Below are 17,563 nucleotides of genomic sequence, written 5' to 3'. Positions count from 1 at the left end.
CCTGCCGGCAGGGACAAACCCCTCTCAGGCCTGCTAACTATGCTGAGAACTTCCCATCCGTGCGGATTCCGTCGCAGACTTTGCACGGTGCACCTTCGTCGCCGTTCCGTTCACGCCCTGTTGCAATGGTGTTGGGAAAGAGGACTGCTTACAGTATCCGACGCCGGCGAGGCTCCGAGACCAACGTAGCAAGATTCACACCACCAGCGGTGGCACCCTGAGCAGTAGCGGTCGCGGATGCAGTCGTAACACCGCGGAATGAAACGCGCCTTCGCTTGCTCTTCTCCCCGGATGAAGGGGGGCCGCATTCGTATGGTCTGGCCCGTCGGACACATTGCCGCGAGAAGGCTTGCCGAGTGCATCGGCGGTGGAGCAAGCAGGGGGAACCTGGAAATAAACTCCATGGAGCTGTCACTCGTCCTCCTTCCGTCGGGATCCCTCCGGCATGAGAGCCGCTCCTCACCCCAGACCGTCCAGCCTTCCGGCGCTGAGCCACACAAGGTGCATCCCCCCAGGCTGTGCGTTGCAACTGCGAACTGGGGCACTTTTGGAATCGAAGACGAGGGAGCGGCGGAGGAGTTCTCGATGTGAAACGCGCCCCATGCGGGAGAGTTGAAGTGCCTAGGCCCGGCGCAGAGCACGGAGTCGAACGCGATAATCCCGGCACAAGCAACGAGGGTAGAGGCCCATTCGGGGTCGATGCGGTTCGCAAACTGCCCGCCACGACGTTCGTACCAAGCCTCTGATTCCTCAGCAAGCGCAGCCGTCAGAGCATTCTGGCTTCGGGCATTCCAGGCCGCGGCGACCCCGGCTGGACTCGTCGGAGAGGGGCTCCGGCTGCCCCCACTGGATGCCGAAGCGGGCGCCGGATCTTTCGGCCCAAACACATATAGACCCTTCAGACGCGGTGTGCCTTCGGGCCTCGATTCGCGGCACGCATACCGCAGGGTGCTGCACAGCCTTCGCTCGTTCAGATTCTTGACGCCGCGAATGGACAAGATGCGCACGGAGAAGGAAGGATCGGTGAGTATCTCGTGGACTAGCTCGGCCGTGACCGAGAGGCCGTCGAGCGAGAGGACCTGCACGTCCTTCAGTACATCGATGCGGCGGAGGTTCTGGAAGATGCCGCGCAGCGGCCCCGAGTAGAAGCTGCGGCAGGCCCAAACCGGTCAGCGGAGGCTTAGCTAGGCAGGTATGGAACCGAGGAGTCGGGCATACTCGTCTTCAGTCAGGGTCTCATCGAGCTGCACGTTGCGCCAAACCTCGCCTCCGTGGTCGACGCCGTCGACATCGAACTGTGCCGTCTTGACGTTGCTCAGTTCCAGGCGACGGAAGACGTTTGGGGAGTGGAAGATCAGGAAGCGGAAAGCCCGCGAGGTGGCGGCGAGGTTCAAGACATCGAAACAGGACAGGTACGGTGCTGTCTGGGCCAGCACCAGCGAGTTTGCAAGCAGTTGAAGAAGCGCGCAGTGTTGGATCTCGATGGGCAGATTGCTGGTTGACCCGTAGGCCTGGGTCATCGTATCCGTGAAACGGTTCGTACGGGAGCGAGAGGCGACGTTCACCTGGGAAAACGGATGGAGGTTGCTCTGCTTTAGCAGAGTCGGAGGCCACGGGAGCGGCGGGCAAGATGATGGTTGTTGATGTGGGGCTTGTCACTCTCGGGTGGCCCCAGAATTGGGGACTGCGGATCACTGCAGGGTGCGGGGGACGGAAGAGTGGCACGAACCGGGCTGGATATTGGCGTCAACCACACCCCTGCTGTGGTGCTGTTCCTCAACTAGTGTACTGTACACTAGGGAGTGTAGGGAGGACAGACTGTTCATGGACCAGGAAAAGCAGGATTGCAAAAGATCTGCGAGGCGGGACTCTGGGCAACTGCGCAATTGTCCTCTTATTCTTCAAGAGAAGCGAGATCAGCTAGCGCAACGACGATACCTAGCTACCGTGTGAAGTCAGATAGGTGGAGGACATTGCCCCAAACGGACGAATAAGGACGGTACCTGGACATTTTAGCCGGCCTTAGCGCGAGCCCAGAGTCGTATGACGCCTTGGCCGGAGTTGCTGAGGCTACTGACCAAATATCTGGTCGACACGTGTGGTAGCGTGGTGGTGCTGATTTAGTGCGGATACGTGGAGCGGTACCACCACGATGGATCCCCGTTACCAATGAACTGAGCTGTGTTTGGAGCAGTCAAAAGACATGGAGATGTCGGGGCTGAATTTGGCAGTCACTTATCTTATCGGCTGCCAAGGCGGATCTGCGACCTTACTGCGTAAGGCAAGGCCAAGCAACTTGTGCGAGCAGTGTCTTGTCACAGTGTTCCCTGCTCGCCAAAGTCACGAGCTACCCCTGGGCCAAGATTGACTGCTCCTGGTGAACACTTACTTGTAGCACTATGAGCAGAGCCGAGGTTGATGGGCGGTACTTCGTGCTGGAAGTATCCGCGTCACGTCTAGTCTAAAGCCCGAAGATACCTTAATCGCTTTTGATGGGGAACGGAGCACAACAGGTTGGTTCTGCTGATGAAGCGTCGTTTTGGTTGCCCCACTCGCCGACGGCCGGGCCATCCCCGCGCACGACCGATGACGCCGCGGCATGGAATCTGCAAGAAGTCGCTGACTGATGCTGCCATCAAAGCTCTAGCACCTTCGCTGCTTCCACCACGAATACCTCGGTTGCCTCCATGGAAACTTCCTTTGCTCCAACAATGCCGGGTCACTTCTCAACAACAGTCAAGGTCATAAGGCGATTCTCCCTCCATCCCCCCCTTCCGTGACGTCCACCAGCCGGTCGATCCGAGGTCCGAAGACGCAGCGCAGCGCAGCGAGCCGAAGCAAAGATGGCCGATCACCCGGTGCAACTGAGCTGGTCGGCATCATTTCGCGTCTCCCGTGCTTTGCACACAGCTAGCCGAGACTTGCGGGGAGACAAGATCCTTCTTCCGCAATCAGCACTCGAACAGCTGCTGGCCGCGTCCACCACCACCGGCCCTTCCACGTCCCACACTTTCACTGCTTTCGATCCCTTCAACCCCTATTCGGTGGCCGATGCCCGCCGAGAACGTTCTCAGTACCGCGAGACCTACCAACAACTGCCCCACCCGCTGATGTTCCAGCTGGTCAACCAGAAGAATGGAAATGCCGTATACGCCGGGATCCGCGAGTTTTCTGCGCCGGAGGGCGAGGTGGCCCTGAGCCCTCACCTCCTTGATGCCCTAGGGATTCGGGACACGGATATACCGGGTACGCCTCCGGCCGCCGATGGGGCGGAGGATGTTGCCCAAGATGGGAATGAGAACAGGCCCACGGGTGAAGGAATCCAGATTACCGTCAGAGCTAGGCAGCTGCCCAAGGGGACGTACGTGCGCCTGCGTCCGTTAGAGGCTGGCTACGACCCTGATGATTGGAAGCCTTTGCTTGAGAGACAGCTTCGGGAAAGCTACACCACGCTCACGAAGGGCTCGATCCTATCTATTCGGGGTGGCAAGGGGGAAGAATTCCGGCTTTTGGCAGACAAGTTCCAGCCAGAGGGGGATGGGATCTGCGTTGTTGATACGGACCTGGAGGTCGACATTGAGCCGCTCAACGAGGAACAGGCGCGGGAAACCCTCCGGAAGATAGCTGCAAAGGCGCAACGAGCTCCAGGGACCTCAGCCGGCAGTTCGATTGGACATCAGATGGACATTTGGAAGGATGTTGAGGGCCAGGTCTTGGAGGGAGACTACGTCGATTACGAATTGCCATCATGGGACAGGGCTCGCGCACTCGTGATCCAATTGTCGGTCCACGACGCCGGCGAAGTTGACCTCTTTGTTAGCCCCAAAACGAACCGTCAGCGGGCATTGCCGCGAGACAGCGAGCATACGTTTGGCGACTTCTCTTCGCCGAAAGACGGTGTCAAGCGCATCCTTATCCAGCCGACAAACGCTGAACTTGAAGGTGCGGAGAGCCTGCTGATCTCCGTCCACGGATTTTCCCTTCCCGGGTCCGATTCTTCAGGGCAAACGCCACATCGCTACACGCTCCGCGCTCGAGCAGTCGACTCTCAAGAGCCGGGTGCCGCGCCTGTTGACCTCGTCAGCTCGCCATCTTCCTCGGACGAGCAGCAGTGTCGAAATTGCCTGCAGATGATCCCGAAGCGGACCATGGTTCTTCACGAGAATTTCTGTCTCAGGAACAACGTCGTCTGCTCGCAGTGCAAAATCGTATTTCAGAGGAAGTCCGCAGAGTGGCAGAACCACTGGCATTGTCCCACGCATCCGGAGGCGTACGGCTCTGACCCGCAGAGCAAAGCGAAGCACGATTATGTCCAGCACACCAAGCATACGTGCCCTTCTTGCGGGCCCTCGAGCCCCTTCACGTTCCCCTCCCTCCCCGAACTCGCCCGCCACCGCACGACCGTCTGCCCAGGCAAGCTCATCCTCTGCCAATTCTGCCACCTGGAAGTGGCCCAGGAAGGCGACCCGCTCGATCCGTCCTCCGAAGCCGAAACGGCCATCTCGGGTCTCACCGCCCACGAGCGAGCCGACGGGGCGCGCACCACCGACTGCCACCTCTGCGGCGCCATCGTCCGGCTCCGGGACATGGCGGCCCACGTGGCGCATCACGAGCTGGACAAAGCCACGCGGCCGAAGCCGGCGATCTGCCGCGACACGCTCTGCGGCCGCACCCTCCATGGCGTCGGCCCGCGCGGCCAGATCAACGGCGGCACCCGCATGGGCCAGGGCCCCGGCAACGACCTGGGCCTGTGCAGCCTCTGCTTCGCGCCGCTGTACGTGGCCATGCACGACCCCGAGGGCAAGGCCCTGCGCCGCCGCATCGAGCGCCGCTACCTCACCCAGCTGATGACGGGCTGCGGCAAGAAGTGGTGCCTGAACGAGTGGTGCAAGACGGGGCGCGCCAACCGTGGGCTGGAGAAGCTGGGCGCGAGCGCCGCCGCCGCGCTGCCGCTGGTCAAGCCGCTGCTGGAGGAGATTGGGGACCGCGGGCGGCCGATGCACTTCTGCGTCGACGAGGCTTCGCAGCGGCGGAGGAAGACGGCCGAGATGCTGGCGGCCGAGGGCGTGTGGGAGCTGGAGTGGTGCGTTGCCGCGCTGGAGGCCGAGGGCGGCAGCCTGGAGAAGGCGAGGGGCTGGCTGGCCGACTGGGCGCCGACGAAGGTGGCGGCGAAGCGATGATTGTACCCTCTTAGCGTGTTTGTATAGACTGGTTATGAAGGCAAATGGATGATACCCTGCCATGATAGACCTGTTGCACAGCCAGTATGTCCTGCTGTGTAGTGCCGAGGACTAAACGCTACATATATGCTTGGTGATACAATTGCCACAGGAGTCGGAAAACTCCTACTTTAGTCATCTTAATCAGTACCGTTATGAGGTTGCGCTAGCTTGTGTACTCACCAGCGCTGGAGGCAGAACAGCGTTACGGCTTGTTGGGAACCCAACCTCGATGGCTCTTCTCGGTCGTGAAGGAGGCATGGCGCATCTTAATAGGAGATCGTGGGCTTTACAGCATAAGATCAGCCCCTGATGGCGCTGCTACGGGCGGGATCGCTCTCGCCAAGAGCGTGGCTACAACTGTGCTTGGCTGAAACTCGTGGTGTTTAAGAACCCCAGATCCCTTGCCAACGGAGGGATACCAACCAAAGAGATTTCCCACCTCTGCAACACACTACAGTCGGGTTGTGAACTTGCCAGATTGCGAAGGATATCCACTGTTCACCCTTCAGGCACGGCACTCTCACAGCATCACCATGATCCAACACCAGCTCCGCCACCTGTGCCTCTCTTCCCTCTTCTCCATCGTCCTCCTCGGCCTCTCTCAGCGATCGCTCGGCCTCGGGAGCCTCCCCGCGGGCGTCGCCATAACCGAAGACACAGCCGGCCAGGTCACCATCAACGGCGATCCGACGACGGGCAAGAACAGCACGCTGGGCCCGCAGCTGCCTATCACCGCGACCATCTTCTCGGGCGTGCTGGGCCCCGCCGCCTGCCGCGGCGGCGTCATCTTCCGCGTCAACCTCCCATCACCACCACCACCACCACCATCAACACCAGCAGCAGCAGCACCCTGGACCGGCCCGCCGACGCCAGAGCAATGCTACGACCTGCCGCGGGCCGGCGGGTGCGGCAACTTCGTGGCGAGCAAAGACGCCGGCTGCGAGGCCCGGCTGTTCGCCGAGCCCGGGTGCCGCGTCTACCTCAACACGGCCGTGTTCGTGCCGGAGCCGCGGGCGGTCGGCGGGGCGTGGCGGAGCGTGGGGCTGCGGTGCGGCGTGCCGGCGCCGGATCCGAGACGGCTGGGCCCGCCGCCGCTGGTGATGGACGGGGGGGACGTGTCGCTGTCGGTGCGGAAGAGGCCTGGGCGGAGGAGGCGAGGATGAGTTTTTGAGGGTTGTCCTGTTTTTGAGAGGGATGAGATGAGGCGTGGTGGAGGTCGGTCGCTGCGCTGCGCTACGCCGAGCCTGGGTGGGTTAGTTAGATCCTGTCAATCATCGAATCCGTCTCGGCCCAAGCTGGAGGGATGCCCCCAGCAAACCGTCAGTCGGCGGCGGGGGCGTGGGAATATCCTGGAATGCCCGCATGTCGAAGGAGAGCAGCTGGTGAGCTACACCAAGCAAGTTTATTTACGACATCTTTCACAGTCGTCGTTCGAAACTTCGAAAAGGTTTTCTGGGCTCACATTTATTTCAGGAGGTGACATGTACAGTACGGATTAAAACCTTGCACTGGTGCTGAGCGAACAGCAGCCCAATTTGGATTGTGAACATTCGTTCTGCAATCCATTTGTGGGGCGGTGGAGACCGCCTGCCGGCGGTGGTTTCTGCGGGTGAAAGCGAAACCGAGAACTGGAGGCCAAGGAGTTGTCCTGATTGGCTGACAGTCCACGCGAGTGCACGGTGTTGTCACCTGATTGGGTTGGGCTTCCTCCAACTGAGATGAGGTGGAAACCTGGGAAAGGGGAGGCCCCGCCAACATGTGCATGGTGCGGATGGATGCACTTCCGAAGGTGCGGGAAGACACAAATGCCGCCGCCGATCCATGAGGTCTTTGGCAGTGAGCATTGCCAGTTCACACATATCATCAGCTGCACAGCTGCTTCGGGGACTACAATAAATAACTTTAGCAGGTGCTCCTGATTTTTCTGTGCTGCGTGTGAAACAAGCAACATCTTCGACCGTCGCGTGCACACAATGGTCGGTGTTTGATGGATTACCGGTGCGGCGCGAGGCCTGGCCCGGCGTGCATAAAATGGCCCGTCGCTTTCGGTTCCGGCCAAAGCCGAGGCACAAGAGAGCTTCCCGCATCGGGTTTGGCTGTTGCCCGGAGGGGTAGAACCAGGCTACTACTACACCACAAATAAAAAAACGGCGCCATGCCGCTCCTTGGCCTTCAGTCTTCCCGTGTGAGCATCCCAAGACCTCTTGGACACCCGTTAAATAGGCAGCCACCATGGCCGCCGACCCTTCTTCAACAGGGCGCGCGGACCTCGACCTTGAGAAGGGCGGCTATGAAGTAAACTCGGATCTCGAAACCGCCAAGACCATCGTTTCCGAGCCCGGCCCTGAGCCTGCCGTTGGACATGGCGCGACCGCCGGTGAGAGCGAAGGGGCGGGACAGGAGGACAGCGCGAACGAGAACAAGGATGGACCGGATCCCAACATCGTCACTTGGGATGGCCCCGACGACCCCCTGAACCCGATGAACTGGACGATGCGCAAGAAATGGAGCAACATCGCTGTATTGTCTTTCCTGACGCTCCTGACGTGAGTCGACTGTTCTCATCCCGATGTCTGCTGTTTCCGCCAGTTCCGCGACTGACTGACTAACTATGCCGCAAGCCCCCTCGGCTCGTCCATGTTCGCCCCCGGTATCCCCGATATATTGGCCGAGTTCCACGACACGTCGTCCGTCACCGCCACCTTCATCCTCTCGGTCTACATCCTGGGCTTCGCCTTCGGCCCGCTCGTCATGGCCCCCATGAGCGAGATGTACGGCCGCTCCCTGCTCTACAACATCGGCAACGTCTTCTTCACCATCTTCAGCATCTGCACGGCGCTGAGCAACAGCATCGGCATGATGATGGCCTTCCGCTTCCTCATGGGCGTGTTCGGGTCCGTCCCGCTCACCATCGGGAGCGGCAGCATCGCCGACATGATGCCCGTCGAGATGCGCGGGAGAGCCATGGCCGCCTGGGCCCTGGGCCCCTTGCTCGGCCCTTGCATCGGCCCCGTGGCCGGCGGATACATGATCCAGGCGATCGGCTGGCGCTGGGTCTACTACCTGCTCACCATCGTCGCCGGCGTCATCACCGTCTTCACCTTCTTCACCCTGAAGGAGTCGTACGCCCCGGTCATCCTGGAGCGCAAGGCGGCCCGCCTGCGCAAGGAGACGGGGAACCAGCAGCTGCGGAGCCAGTTCGCGACCAGCACCGGCGCCGCCGCCGAAAAGTTCAAAGCGGCCATCGTGCGCCCGCTGAAGCTTCTGTTCTTCGCCCCCATTGTCACCCTCATGGCCCTCTACGTTGCCATTACCTGTGAGTGGGCTGGGCTACAGCCCGGATGCGAAGGCGGCAGCGGCGACTAACCAAAAGACAGACGGTATTCTGTACCTGCTTTTCTCGACGTTCGATCTCGTCTATCCGCGCTACTACGGATTCAACGAGGGCCAGAGGTATGCCAGATCTGTCAAGGCGTCCCGACACATTTGAGAGTGGAGCTTAACAGGAACTAGCGGCCTCGTCTTCATCCCCTCCGCCATCGGCATGGGCTTGGGCATCGTCATCTTCGGCTCCATGTCCGACAGGCTCGTCAAGCGCCACCTCCAGGGCGGCGAGCGCCACCGGCCCGAGATCAGGCTGACCCCGTGGTTCACCCTGCCCGCCGGCATCACCCTCCCCATCGGCCTGTTTCTGTACGGATGGACGATCCAGTACCACGTGCACTGGATTGTGCCGATGCTTGGCGTCGTGATCTTCGCTTTTGGCTTGATGGGCGTCATGGTACGTTCGCCGGAATATCTCCTGTTCCCACTGTTCCACCTGAGCAACCTGCTGATACTCCACATAGATGTGTGTACAGAATTACCTCTTGGTAAGCCGCCATTCGACGTTCCCCGGGAACCGCGCACGGAAGAAACCTCTCAAGGGACCCATACTGACATAGCACATCACAGGACGTATACCCGCGCGCCGCAGCTTCCGTTACCGCGGCTTTAACCGTCCTTCGGTCTCTGATGGGAGCCCTCCTGCCGCTCTGCGCCATCGACATGTATAGCGCTTTGCAGATGGGCTGGGGCAACTCGCTCCTCGGCTTTCTCTCCCTCGGCCTCGTTCCCATCCCGCTGTTTTTCTACATTTTCGGGGCGCGGCTCGTCAAAAAGTTCGAGGTCAAGCTGTAATGGCCAATCGCTGCTCACCATTTGCTTTGATAGAGAAGGGGGCTGTGTCAATGTCTCGTGAATTGATTAGCGCATGGCGGCCGGAGTTGGTGGTTGGGGTGGTGCATTTCCGGGGTGAGCGTCAGTGTTGGGAACAGATAGACTAGATACTTGAATGTTTTTAATCGCACTGGAATTCGTTGACCATCCACATTCGTCATTATGTTGACAAAGAGTTCTTGCTTTGCGGAGCGGGAGGTGAGGTGAATATTGAGTTTATCATGAATGTAATGCAGAAAAGAACATGCTGAGGACGATTGGATACTTGGGGTGGTTTACGATGTGTAAGTCTCTCGGGTTCTTCGTGGTGGCGGGTTGTGTGTGGTGACTGCGAGCATGCCGACAAGTCGCGGGTATTGTACCATACGTACACCCTTGCTTGCATACGGCTGGTCTACAGGAGGCTTGAGACTGCGTCCGTGATACAGCCACTTCCCTGGTGTTGGAGTCTGGTATTCCTGGGGGACCGGCCCCTGAGCCTGACACTGTCCAGTTCAATAGAGTGGCTGATGCCTGACCAGCTGCAGATCCTTGTTGTGGATTGTCTCTACCACTAATACATGGGCCTTTTATGTTCTTTTATGCCAGTACTCTAAGTCAAAAGTCCTGTCCTCGAGGTCACCGCTCCCCGGATACCGCGCCCACAAGACCAAGCCCTTGACAGGCGCTCCACCTCGCTCGGTGAAGCTGATTGAGAACACCATTACATAGCCATCAACATGCCATATCCCTGAGGTTGGCGGTGCTGTTGCGGCAGCTGCTGCATCTTTGATGTTTTCGCGACACGGGATGTTGGATTCTGTCATTGTCGAGAAAAACTGAGAACGAGGAGTTTGTGTGTGGTGTGCACGAGATCTAGAGAGAAAGGGCTCTCTCACCGTCCGGTCTGCTGCCTTTGGACTTCGTGCCAGCTGGGAGTCGAAGTAGAGGTGCAAGTAACAAGCAACGAGCGCATGTTGTGCACTCTCCGTGCGACTTGCTGTAAGGTGTGCAACCCAGGTCTCACGTCTCTCGAAAGACATATTCGCTAGTTAGAATATACTAGCGCTGCAGTTTTCAGGCCACCCTCAGATACGTATTCCAATCCATATCATTGGCCAAGCTCTCCTTAGTAGCTAGTTACCGTGGCATACAGCGGCCCTCGATTACATTTGAAAGTTCGCTGCCACGATGTTCGACAGGCTCTCAAACAGCTCCCTGCGGCCCTCCACTACCGCCATGTACTTGTCCTCTTGTAAGACGGGGCCGACAATGACTTGGTCGGAACCAGCCGCCAGCTGCGACCACGCCTTCTCGACGAACTCGTCGACGGGCATGCCCATGGCCCGGCCGCGTTCGGGACCCAAGTAGTCATGGATTTCGGCTAGGATTGTTTAGCAAGGCATCTTTGGGGTGGCAAGGCGGGCTTATGACTGACTCTGGACAAGAGGAGGCCAAATCTCAATAATCTTGGTGCTCGATGCCACGTTCTGACGGCGTAGGCACATGATGTAGGCGTTGAGCGCCGCCTTGGAGGCCGAGTAGGCCGGCGCGTGCATGGCGGGAATTATGGCAAGGTTGGTTCCTGTGAAGACCAGGGCGGTTGGGAATGACTTCTGCTGCAGGTGCGGCAGGAACTTGATTGACAGGTCGACCAGGCGGGAGAAGTTGGTGCTCATCTCCTGGTGGAAAGCGTCCAAGTCGACCTCGGCTGGGCGCGTGAGCCGGTGTATGTTCTGGACGCCCGGGTTGAGGAACACGCAGTCGAGGTCGGGGTACTGCTTTACGATTCTGTTTGAACGAAGTAAAACCGCGGTTCCAATTGTGTCAGTAGAACAGTTCTGTGGGACTGGGTGATATCATCGAACTTCACCACCCTGCAGCTCTACTTACCCCTCGACGAAAGCATCCTGGCCGGCTCGGTCGTTCACGTCGTATCTGACGCCGCTGGCCTTTTCTTGGCCGTGCTTTTGGACAAAGGCGTCCAGTCTCTCCTGGCGACGGCCAACAGCGATAACTTTGGCGCCTTCGAGGACGAGTTTGTCGGCAAAGGCAGCTCCGATGCCGGCGGTGGCCCCGACAAGGAGGATGCGCTTGTACGCGAACGACATCATGCAGACGTATCGAGAAGTGGGCGTCGGTTTGAGTGCTGCTTCAGTCTGTGAGATGGCCAAATGAATCTGCTGAGGTTCGAATTCATGCGAGAGAGAGGACTCTACCTCGACGATCGATCTGACTTATATCGACGCTGAAGGTGGGTTTACCGCGCTTGTGCCTGGCCTAGAACGGCTAGTCTTCCGTCAGAGCTGCCCCACGGCCCCTAAATTCTGCTGGAGCCGAGGTTCCCGCACGTGTTATGATATCCGTGGACGTTTGGAGGTCCTGTACCTGGCTGTTCTGAATCTGACTTCGACAGTATCCGTATATCGACGCCGAATGCATGTACATACATTTAGGTTTCCGCTCCTGCGCCTGGCCCATTACGGCTAGCCTTCCGCAGAGCTGCCCACTTGCATGGTCCCTGGACGTAGTGTATGTATGGAGCTCTTGCCCCTGTCTGTTCTGGTGTAACTAAGCTAAACAGGTTAGCCTTCCGGGCTTGCCGCCGTTGCTGCGCTTATTAACAACTCAGAATCCAGACACAACGGCAACGGCGGAGCCGGGCAGTGCCTGAGTTTACACTACACTAAACTGCCAGCAGCACTTTACACAATCTCTGCATTTCCACCAATCAAGCGCGTCTTACCGCTCCCAACTGTCGGCGTTAGGTTGCGAAGCATCGTGTAAGGGCAAATAACCAGTGCATGCACGCGTTTCACGCGGTCAAGCCCCTACTCTGTGCCTCGACGAGCCCCGCCATGGTCAATCGAGGACGGCCTTCCAGAAACTGCTTCCCTTGCAGGAGGAGGAAGCTTCGGGTAGGCCCAGTCTATGTGGTGCCGACCGACACATACCGGAGTGCTGAACCCGAATACGCAGTGCGACCTGCAGCCCAACGGTTGCGGCCAGTGCCTGAGGGCCGAACTGGTTTGCCATGGGTATCGTGACCCGAGCCAGCTAGCCTTCCGCGACGAAACCGCTGCCACCAAGCAGAAGGTACTGGCCCGACGGGCCGCGGCCACTGGCCAGCCCAGCCCCGCATCGCTGCAGCTTGGATGGGATGTTCGCGCCCGATACGCCTTCTTCTCCGTTTACATCATGCGGCTCTCCAAAAGCTACGGTGCCCTAGCGCCGCTCTACTCCCGCGCCGCCAGCACGCATCATCTGCACGCCAGCGTGGACGCGGTGAGCCTGGCCTTCATGGCCTGTCATCTCGACAACCCTGCGCTCATGCGGCCGGCCAGGGAGAAGTACGTGCTTGCCGTCCAGAGTCTAGGCCAAGCCCTACGAGATCCGCAGGCCTCCATGACCGACGAGACTCTCCAGTCGGTGCTCCTCTTGGACCTCTATGAGAAGATGGTCAACCGCGATGTTCGGAATCCTGTCACCTGGATGAGCCATGTCCGGGGCGCAATGACGCTGGTCGGAGCTCGTGGACGCAGAAACCTCTCGACGCCTCTTGCCTTCGAGCTCGCAAGCCGGGTGGCAGAGACGCTGACCATCAGCTACGCCGCCGCCGGCCTCCATCTTCCCGAGGAATTAACGGCCCTACGGCGAGCTCTCGACTCGGGCTCTGTTGCAGCCGGCCCCAGATGGGACTACACAGCAGTCACGGCTGACATGATGAACTTCCTTGTAGACGTTCGGACCGGCAAGATGGCCTCGCCGGCTGCGGTCGTCAGTAAGGCGAGGACCTTCGACAGCCAGCTGGCTGACCTGGAAAAGAGACTGCCCGCGTCCTGGGAAGCACGGCGTGTGTACACGTCTGGGCAAAATCCCTGCGTCTTCGGCTGCTACTACGATGTCTATCCGACCCACTTCGCAACCCAGGCCCGGAACAGCATTTGGGTGATGCGCCTCATTCTGAACGACATAGTCCAACAGAAACAAGAACCAGGCGGCCCAGCCAGTTCTGGCGGCGCGAGCACGACCAGTGCTGCGAAGAACATCGCCGACATCACGCGGCAAATTTGCGCATCTATCCCTCAGTTCATCCTGCCCGACGCTCGCGCGGGGAACAGCGTGCCCTTCTCGCCGCTGCAGAGACTGCAGTGCCACACCTTGCTCCCCAAGCTGCACCTCGCGGGCAAGCTATCGACTGACACGCACATGCAAAGCTGGATCATTGGCTTGCTGGAGCACATCGCGGAGGTCGGTAGCATTAAGATGGCGCGGGATATTGCAAATCTCTTGCGGATGAGGTTGGATATCGATTTCTGGACCGCCTATGTCATGACGGGCAGTTATGCACTAGCAGCATGAATTTGACCGTGTTACACCGTCACCTCAGCATCTCCACCCTTCTACCCCAGAGCCCTGGCTCTGACACCTTCCTCCCCCTTCTTTTCCCCCCTCCGGTGACTCCTTGGGAACACCCTACTGCCCTAGCCTAGGCGTAGTCGAGATATGCCGTGCTAACCAATCTGTCCCCGAGATAGAGTTCTACTAGTCGGGGGCCATGTCCTTGTACTGCCGGTTATTTGCCGCCGGTTACTGCCAGCACCCTATCACGCCCTTCTTCAGTCGGACTTGTATGTACAACTGCTCCTTGAACTTAATTGTCCCCCACGGCACATGTACTCCACGCGCCAACCAATCAGGGTGGTAAAGAACAGCGCTTTCTGAACTTGACCTGTAGTTTTAGTAGTGCCAGTGAGTTGAGGCGCTATCTTTGCAGGCGAGGCCTCGCTTCTCTGATGAATTATATGCCCTGTCAAGGGCCTCCATACTTCCTCGCCTTCGCTCAGCCGCTCTGTCCGCTGCCGGGGTAAGCAGGATGATGAACTCCCGCGCTTGGGACACTGGGCGACAGACAGTGATGTGTGGCTGAGCAGATTGGAACTGGTTGGGGATTGCTAAGGTACCTGGTAATTAGCACTCAGAACAACGTGTGGTCAGACTGCGCCAAGCCCAACAGGAAAACAGTTCCCCGCTTGACGGCCAGTGTGATCATTAATCACAAAGATCCAAGCTAGTGGATCTGCCTTGGTCTGCGGTTCTGGATGGAAGTTAAAAGGCAAAGGCGACCTGCCTCAGCGCAGAGCCGTAACCCGCGCCAAAACCCTGAAGCTGCCGGAATCACTTGTCGCACCGCCACTGGGACAAAGACTCGCTGACCGCTGCTCACCTCACCCGGTAGTTCTGCGAAATGTGTTGCTTGGATGTACTTAGCTGTCAGCGTTGTCCACGATCACCGGGCTTCGCTGAGTAGCAGCTTGCAGCAGGCCGCAAGCGGTTCCCTTGCGGGTACTTTGACCATGTGACAAGGTCGCTCGCGATGGAGTCGCGAGAGGAGAGGAAATGAGAAATCGATGAAACATGGGAACTCCATGACTCAGCTTTCCAACGAAGTAGACCTCAAGAATGGGTATATAAACTCAGAGCAGCACGCCCCCCTGTGCTCTCCCCCCCAGGTGAGCATCCGAGCTCTTCTGTGCGCAAAGACCAGTCGGCTCCCCCAATGTGGCATTCCGTTTCTCTCTGCCGTCCTCGCTTCTGCGGAGGCGTCGGCTCTCGGCTCGCCGGCTTCCCTAACCGGTGGCGGCCTCTTGGCAATTCCACTGTCAGCAGAGCAACCCACTGGCGCCCCTGAAAAATGCCAAGTTCCAACAACCTCCCGCCTGCGCGTAGCCTACTCGAGAAAGCCGGCCCGTGCACCGGACTGCCAGTGCTCCTCCTGCGCGGCTGGCCCTCCGACATCCTCAGCTACGCCCACATCGCGCCAGCGCTGGCCTCGGCGGGCTACCGCGTCGTCGTGCCGTACCTGCGCGGCAACGGGCCGACGAACTTTCAGGCGGCGCTCGGGGCCGACGTGGTCGAGCTGCTCGACGCGCAGCGCATCCCGCGCGTCATCTTGGCCAGCTTCGACTGGGGTTGGGGTAGGGGGGGTTGGGGTTGGGGGCCAACTTCGCGCGCGCGCCGCCCGGGCGGCGCTGCGCCGGCCTCGTTCTCGGTCAACGGCTACCTGGTCCAGGGCCTCGACCACGCGTCGCAGCCGCTGGACGTGCCGGTCGAGGCCGGCTTCTGGTACTTGAGTCTTAAACTACTGCGTACTTCCTGACGCCGTCGTCATGCGCGTGTACCCCAACCGGCTGCTGCACGCGCCCGGCGACCCGGACTGCGCCGACCTGGAGAAGCAGCTGAGCCAAGCCGCCGCCGATTCGGGTGCCGGCGGTCACGCTGGACGGGCTTGGCGACGACAACTTCCCGTCACCGACGGCATGTCCAGACTCCAGCGCCAAGTCCTTCACGGGGCCGAGGGTCCATCACCAACCAGGTCGCGGGGGCCGGACGCAACCCGCCGCAGGAGAAGCCGCAGGCGTTCGTGGACGCTGCTCTGTAGCACAGTAGGTGGCAAAACTGGCCAGAGTCTCGCACTAAATACTTTAGTGGCTCGGCTGGGTGAGAAAGAGGGGAGGGTTGGGGCGGACGAGTGGAGATCCGCGCCCTGGATGAAGCACTGGCCGTGTTTCACTTTCATTAAAGAACAGTTACTTCGCAATTCAGCGTCCATATCAGTGCTACCGCCACCACGGAACAAGTAAGATCGGCTGAGGGCGAGTGTGGAACCAGGTGTCGGACTACTACCCCAAGTACATTACTTTGTAGTAACGCCATGTGGTGTTGTAGCGAAGAGACGACCTGCTCGCGGCCGACTGTGACCCAGGGTCGGTTCGGTTGAACTCCTGCGGTGTGCGTGCCTTGCCTGACACGTGTACGTGTAGTGTAGTTGTGTCGCGTGGTCTTGCACAGTCTCCGTCCGGACAACTTGCGGAGAAAGAAGCCCGCCGTCCTGGGGGGTTCCCCAACGCGGGGCGTTTCTTGGTTCGGGGCAGATCACAACAGGGTAGGCTGCGGGTTCTAGAACCTAGTGTACGCTAGACCGTCAACACGGCTAAATGCTAAATGCTGTTTATACTTTAACCATGGGCCGCGTCCCACGTGATGATCTGCGGCCAAGCCTTCGTGAAGAGCAGAAGGGCGCCGCGGCCACGCCGATGCTTGCGTCTTGGCTGATTTTCGATCTCTTTCGAACGAGGCTCCTTGTTTCCGGGAATCTGGATTGGCTGCTCCTTCGCCGCCGCCTTGGCGTCGCAGTTGAGCAGACGTTCCGGACGCGAGCAGTGCCCAGGCCGTGAATTGTCTCTTTCCAGAACCTCGTCCAATGCGAGGTTCCCCGGTAGCGTCCAGGGGTTGCTCGATCTCGTGCATCGAGCCAGCGCAGCAGCTGGCTTGGGTGGCGATGGTGGCCTGCTTCGACGAAGCCAGCCAACGTCGCGTAGGCCAGACAGAAGCCGCCGCCGGCCCGCCACGACACGACTAGACCCAAGCGGGGGACCCAGATCCGGGGTTACACACTGCTGCATGATAGTGTAAGTTAGGTGGTATTGCGGCGACCACGATGCCTCGTCTCGTCCCAGTTCTGCCTTCCTTCTGCCTTCCATCCTCGCCACGGACCGGCAGGCCTTCACTAGCGACTATAGTGTAGTCGGTTGTCTGCACCACACCTCACGCAGCAAAGCTGCCTGACGGTCGTCCTGTTGGCGACCACACGGCTTTCGAAGATTCGATGGCGAAACGCTTCTCGCCTTCGATATTCGGAACACTGCGCCGAGGCAGGTGGGGGCGTCTAAACCGCGCTGGGCCTGTCGTTTCCCTTCTTCTCCGCAAGGAGGGCGGGAGGAATCTAGGCGCCAACCGCTGCCCCAAGAGCTGAGTCTCAGTTTGGGCAAGGCGCCGGGCCCACGGCGGGGAACAGCGGGGAAGGCGCGGGCCTCCACATGATTCGGTGTGGGGGGGGGGGAGCTTCTCTGGCTTCTCTCCATTCTCTGGCTTTTTCTGGGGAGAGAACCAACGAGCCAACCAACCAACGGGGTGGGCGGAGGCGCCGGCTCGTCGGCCCGCGACCAGACGCCCTCGCTAGAATGCAACCCCTGGCCTGAGCTCTCCCTGGCATCCCCGTCCAATCCAGCAACCCCCCAGCAAGCCAGCAGGGGGACGGGATCGCGGCACCCTGCCAATGCTCCCATCCCCCCGTGCCAATG

At 59.7% G+C, this 17,563-nt stretch overlaps 8 protein-coding genes across 8 annotated transcripts; 5 read left to right on the top strand and 3 right to left on the bottom strand.

The window, feature by feature from the left end:
- Nucleotides 1-73: 73 nt before the first annotated feature.
- THITE_2110622 (uncharacterized protein) lies at nt 74-1,922 on the bottom strand. Its single transcript, XM_003650752.1, has 3 exons — nt 1,820-1,922; nt 1,219-1,733; nt 74-1,149 (listed from the first exon to the last, which is right to left on the bottom strand). The coding sequence occupies exons 2-3, from the start codon at nt 1,518-1,520 to the stop codon at nt 111-113; spliced, it is 1,341 nt and encodes a 446-aa protein (XP_003650800.1). The 5' UTR covers nt 1,521-1,733; nt 1,820-1,922; the 3' UTR covers nt 74-110.
- A 418-nt stretch (nt 1,923-2,340) lies between these two features.
- On the top strand, nt 2,341-5,524 carry THITE_2110621 (uncharacterized protein). The gene is made up of 2 exons (XM_003650751.1): nt 2,341-2,513; nt 2,642-5,524. Exon 2 carries the CDS (start codon nt 2,844-2,846, stop codon nt 5,178-5,180), a length of 2,337 nt encoding a protein of 778 aa, XP_003650799.1. The 5' UTR covers nt 2,341-2,513; nt 2,642-2,843; the 3' UTR covers nt 5,181-5,524.
- A 231-nt stretch (nt 5,525-5,755) lies between these two features.
- THITE_116047 (uncharacterized protein) lies at nt 5,756-6,385 on the top strand (the record flags this gene model as incomplete). Its single annotated transcript, XM_003650750.1, has 1 exon — nt 5,756-6,385. The coding sequence occupies one exon, from the start codon at nt 5,756-5,758 to the stop codon at nt 6,383-6,385; it is 630 nt and encodes a 209-aa protein (XP_003650798.1).
- A 932-nt stretch (nt 6,386-7,317) lies between these two features.
- On the top strand, nt 7,318-9,610 carry THITE_2110618 (uncharacterized protein). The gene is made up of 6 exons (XM_003650749.1): nt 7,318-7,768; nt 7,844-8,538; nt 8,600-8,675; nt 8,736-9,003; nt 9,071-9,094; nt 9,177-9,610. The coding sequence occupies exons 1-6, from the start codon at nt 7,455-7,457 to the stop codon at nt 9,399-9,401; spliced, it is 1,602 nt and encodes a 533-aa protein (XP_003650797.1). The 5' UTR covers nt 7,318-7,454; the 3' UTR covers nt 9,402-9,610.
- Nucleotides 9,611-10,439: 829 nt separating this feature from the next.
- On the bottom strand, nt 10,440-11,974 carry THITE_2110616 (uncharacterized protein). The gene is made up of 3 exons (XM_003650748.1): nt 11,313-11,974; nt 10,858-11,210; nt 10,440-10,803 (listed from the first exon to the last, which is right to left on the bottom strand). The coding sequence occupies exons 1-3, from the start codon at nt 11,528-11,530 to the stop codon at nt 10,586-10,588; spliced, it is 789 nt and encodes a 262-aa protein (XP_003650796.1). The 5' UTR covers nt 11,531-11,974; the 3' UTR covers nt 10,440-10,585.
- Nucleotides 11,975-12,277: 303 nt separating this feature from the next.
- THITE_2042114 (uncharacterized protein) lies at nt 12,278-13,781 on the top strand (the record flags this gene model as incomplete). The annotated part of the gene is made up of 2 exons (XM_003650747.1): nt 12,278-12,337; nt 12,399-13,781. 2 exons carry the CDS (start codon nt 12,278-12,280, stop codon nt 13,779-13,781), a joined length of 1,443 nt encoding a protein of 480 aa, XP_003650795.1.
- Nucleotides 13,782-15,114: 1,333 nt separating this feature from the next.
- On the top strand, nt 15,115-16,131 carry THITE_2094539 (uncharacterized protein; the record flags this gene model as incomplete). The annotated part of the gene is made up of 2 exons (XM_003650746.1): nt 15,115-15,545; nt 15,762-16,131. 2 exons carry the CDS (start codon nt 15,115-15,117, stop codon nt 15,859-15,861), a joined length of 531 nt encoding a protein of 176 aa, XP_003650794.1. The 3' UTR covers nt 15,862-16,131.
- Nucleotides 16,132-16,438: 307 nt separating this feature from the next.
- Nucleotides 16,439-17,548, bottom strand: THITE_116042 (uncharacterized protein; the record flags this gene model as incomplete). The annotated part of the gene is made up of 4 exons (XM_003650745.1): nt 16,439-16,879; nt 16,977-16,989; nt 17,032-17,124; nt 17,391-17,548. 4 exons carry the CDS (start codon nt 17,546-17,548, stop codon nt 16,439-16,441), a joined length of 705 nt encoding a protein of 234 aa, XP_003650793.1.
- Between the last annotated feature and the right edge of the window lie 15 nt (nt 17,549-17,563).

The sequence above is a fragment of the Thermothielavioides terrestris genome, chromosome 1 (assembly GCF_000226115.1).
Source record: "Thermothielavioides terrestris NRRL 8126 chromosome 1, complete sequence".
Classification (NCBI taxonomy): domain Eukaryota; kingdom Fungi; phylum Ascomycota; class Sordariomycetes; order Sordariales; family Chaetomiaceae; genus Thermothielavioides; species Thermothielavioides terrestris.
This window is presented reverse-complemented; position numbering and strand designations above follow the sequence as displayed.

What these genes read in the sequence shown, in the direction of transcription:
- THITE_2110622 (XM_003650752.1), bottom strand. Translation starts at nt 1,520, where the DNA reads ATGACCCAGGCCTACGGGTCAACCAGCAATCTGCCCATCGAGATCCAA. An exon ending in GAGACCCTGACTGAAGACGA is followed by an intron (nt 1,150 to 1,218) that starts GTATGCCCGACT and finishes GGCCTGCCGCAG; the next exon opens with CTTCTACTCGGGGCCGCTGC.
- THITE_2110618 (XM_003650749.1), top strand. Translation starts at nt 7,455, where the DNA reads ATGGCCGCCGACCCTTCTTCAACAGGGCGCGCGGACCTCGACCTTGAG. An exon ending in GGATTCAACGAGGGCCAGAG is followed by an intron (nt 8,676 to 8,735) that starts GTATGCCAGATC and finishes AACAGGAACTAG; the next exon opens with CGGCCTCGTCTTCATCCCCT. An exon ending in GTGTACAGAATTACCTCTTG is followed by an intron (nt 9,095 to 9,176) that starts GTAAGCCGCCAT and finishes AGCACATCACAG; the next exon opens with GACGTATACCCGCGCGCCGC.
- THITE_2110616 (XM_003650748.1), bottom strand. Translation starts at nt 11,530, where the DNA reads ATGTCGTTCGCGTACAAGCGCATCCTCCTTGTCGGGGCCACCGCCGGC. An exon ending in CAGGATGCTTTCGTCGAGGG is followed by an intron (nt 11,211 to 11,312) that starts GTAAGTAGAGCT and finishes TCGTTCAAACAG; the next exon opens with AATCGTAAAGCAGTACCCCG. An exon ending in TTGGCCTCCTCTTGTCCAGA is followed by an intron (nt 10,804 to 10,857) that starts GTCAGTCATAAG and finishes AAACAATCCTAG; the next exon opens with CCGAAATCCATGACTACTTG.
- THITE_2110621 (XM_003650751.1), top strand. Translation starts at nt 2,844, where the DNA reads ATGGCCGATCACCCGGTGCAACTGAGCTGGTCGGCATCATTTCGCGTC.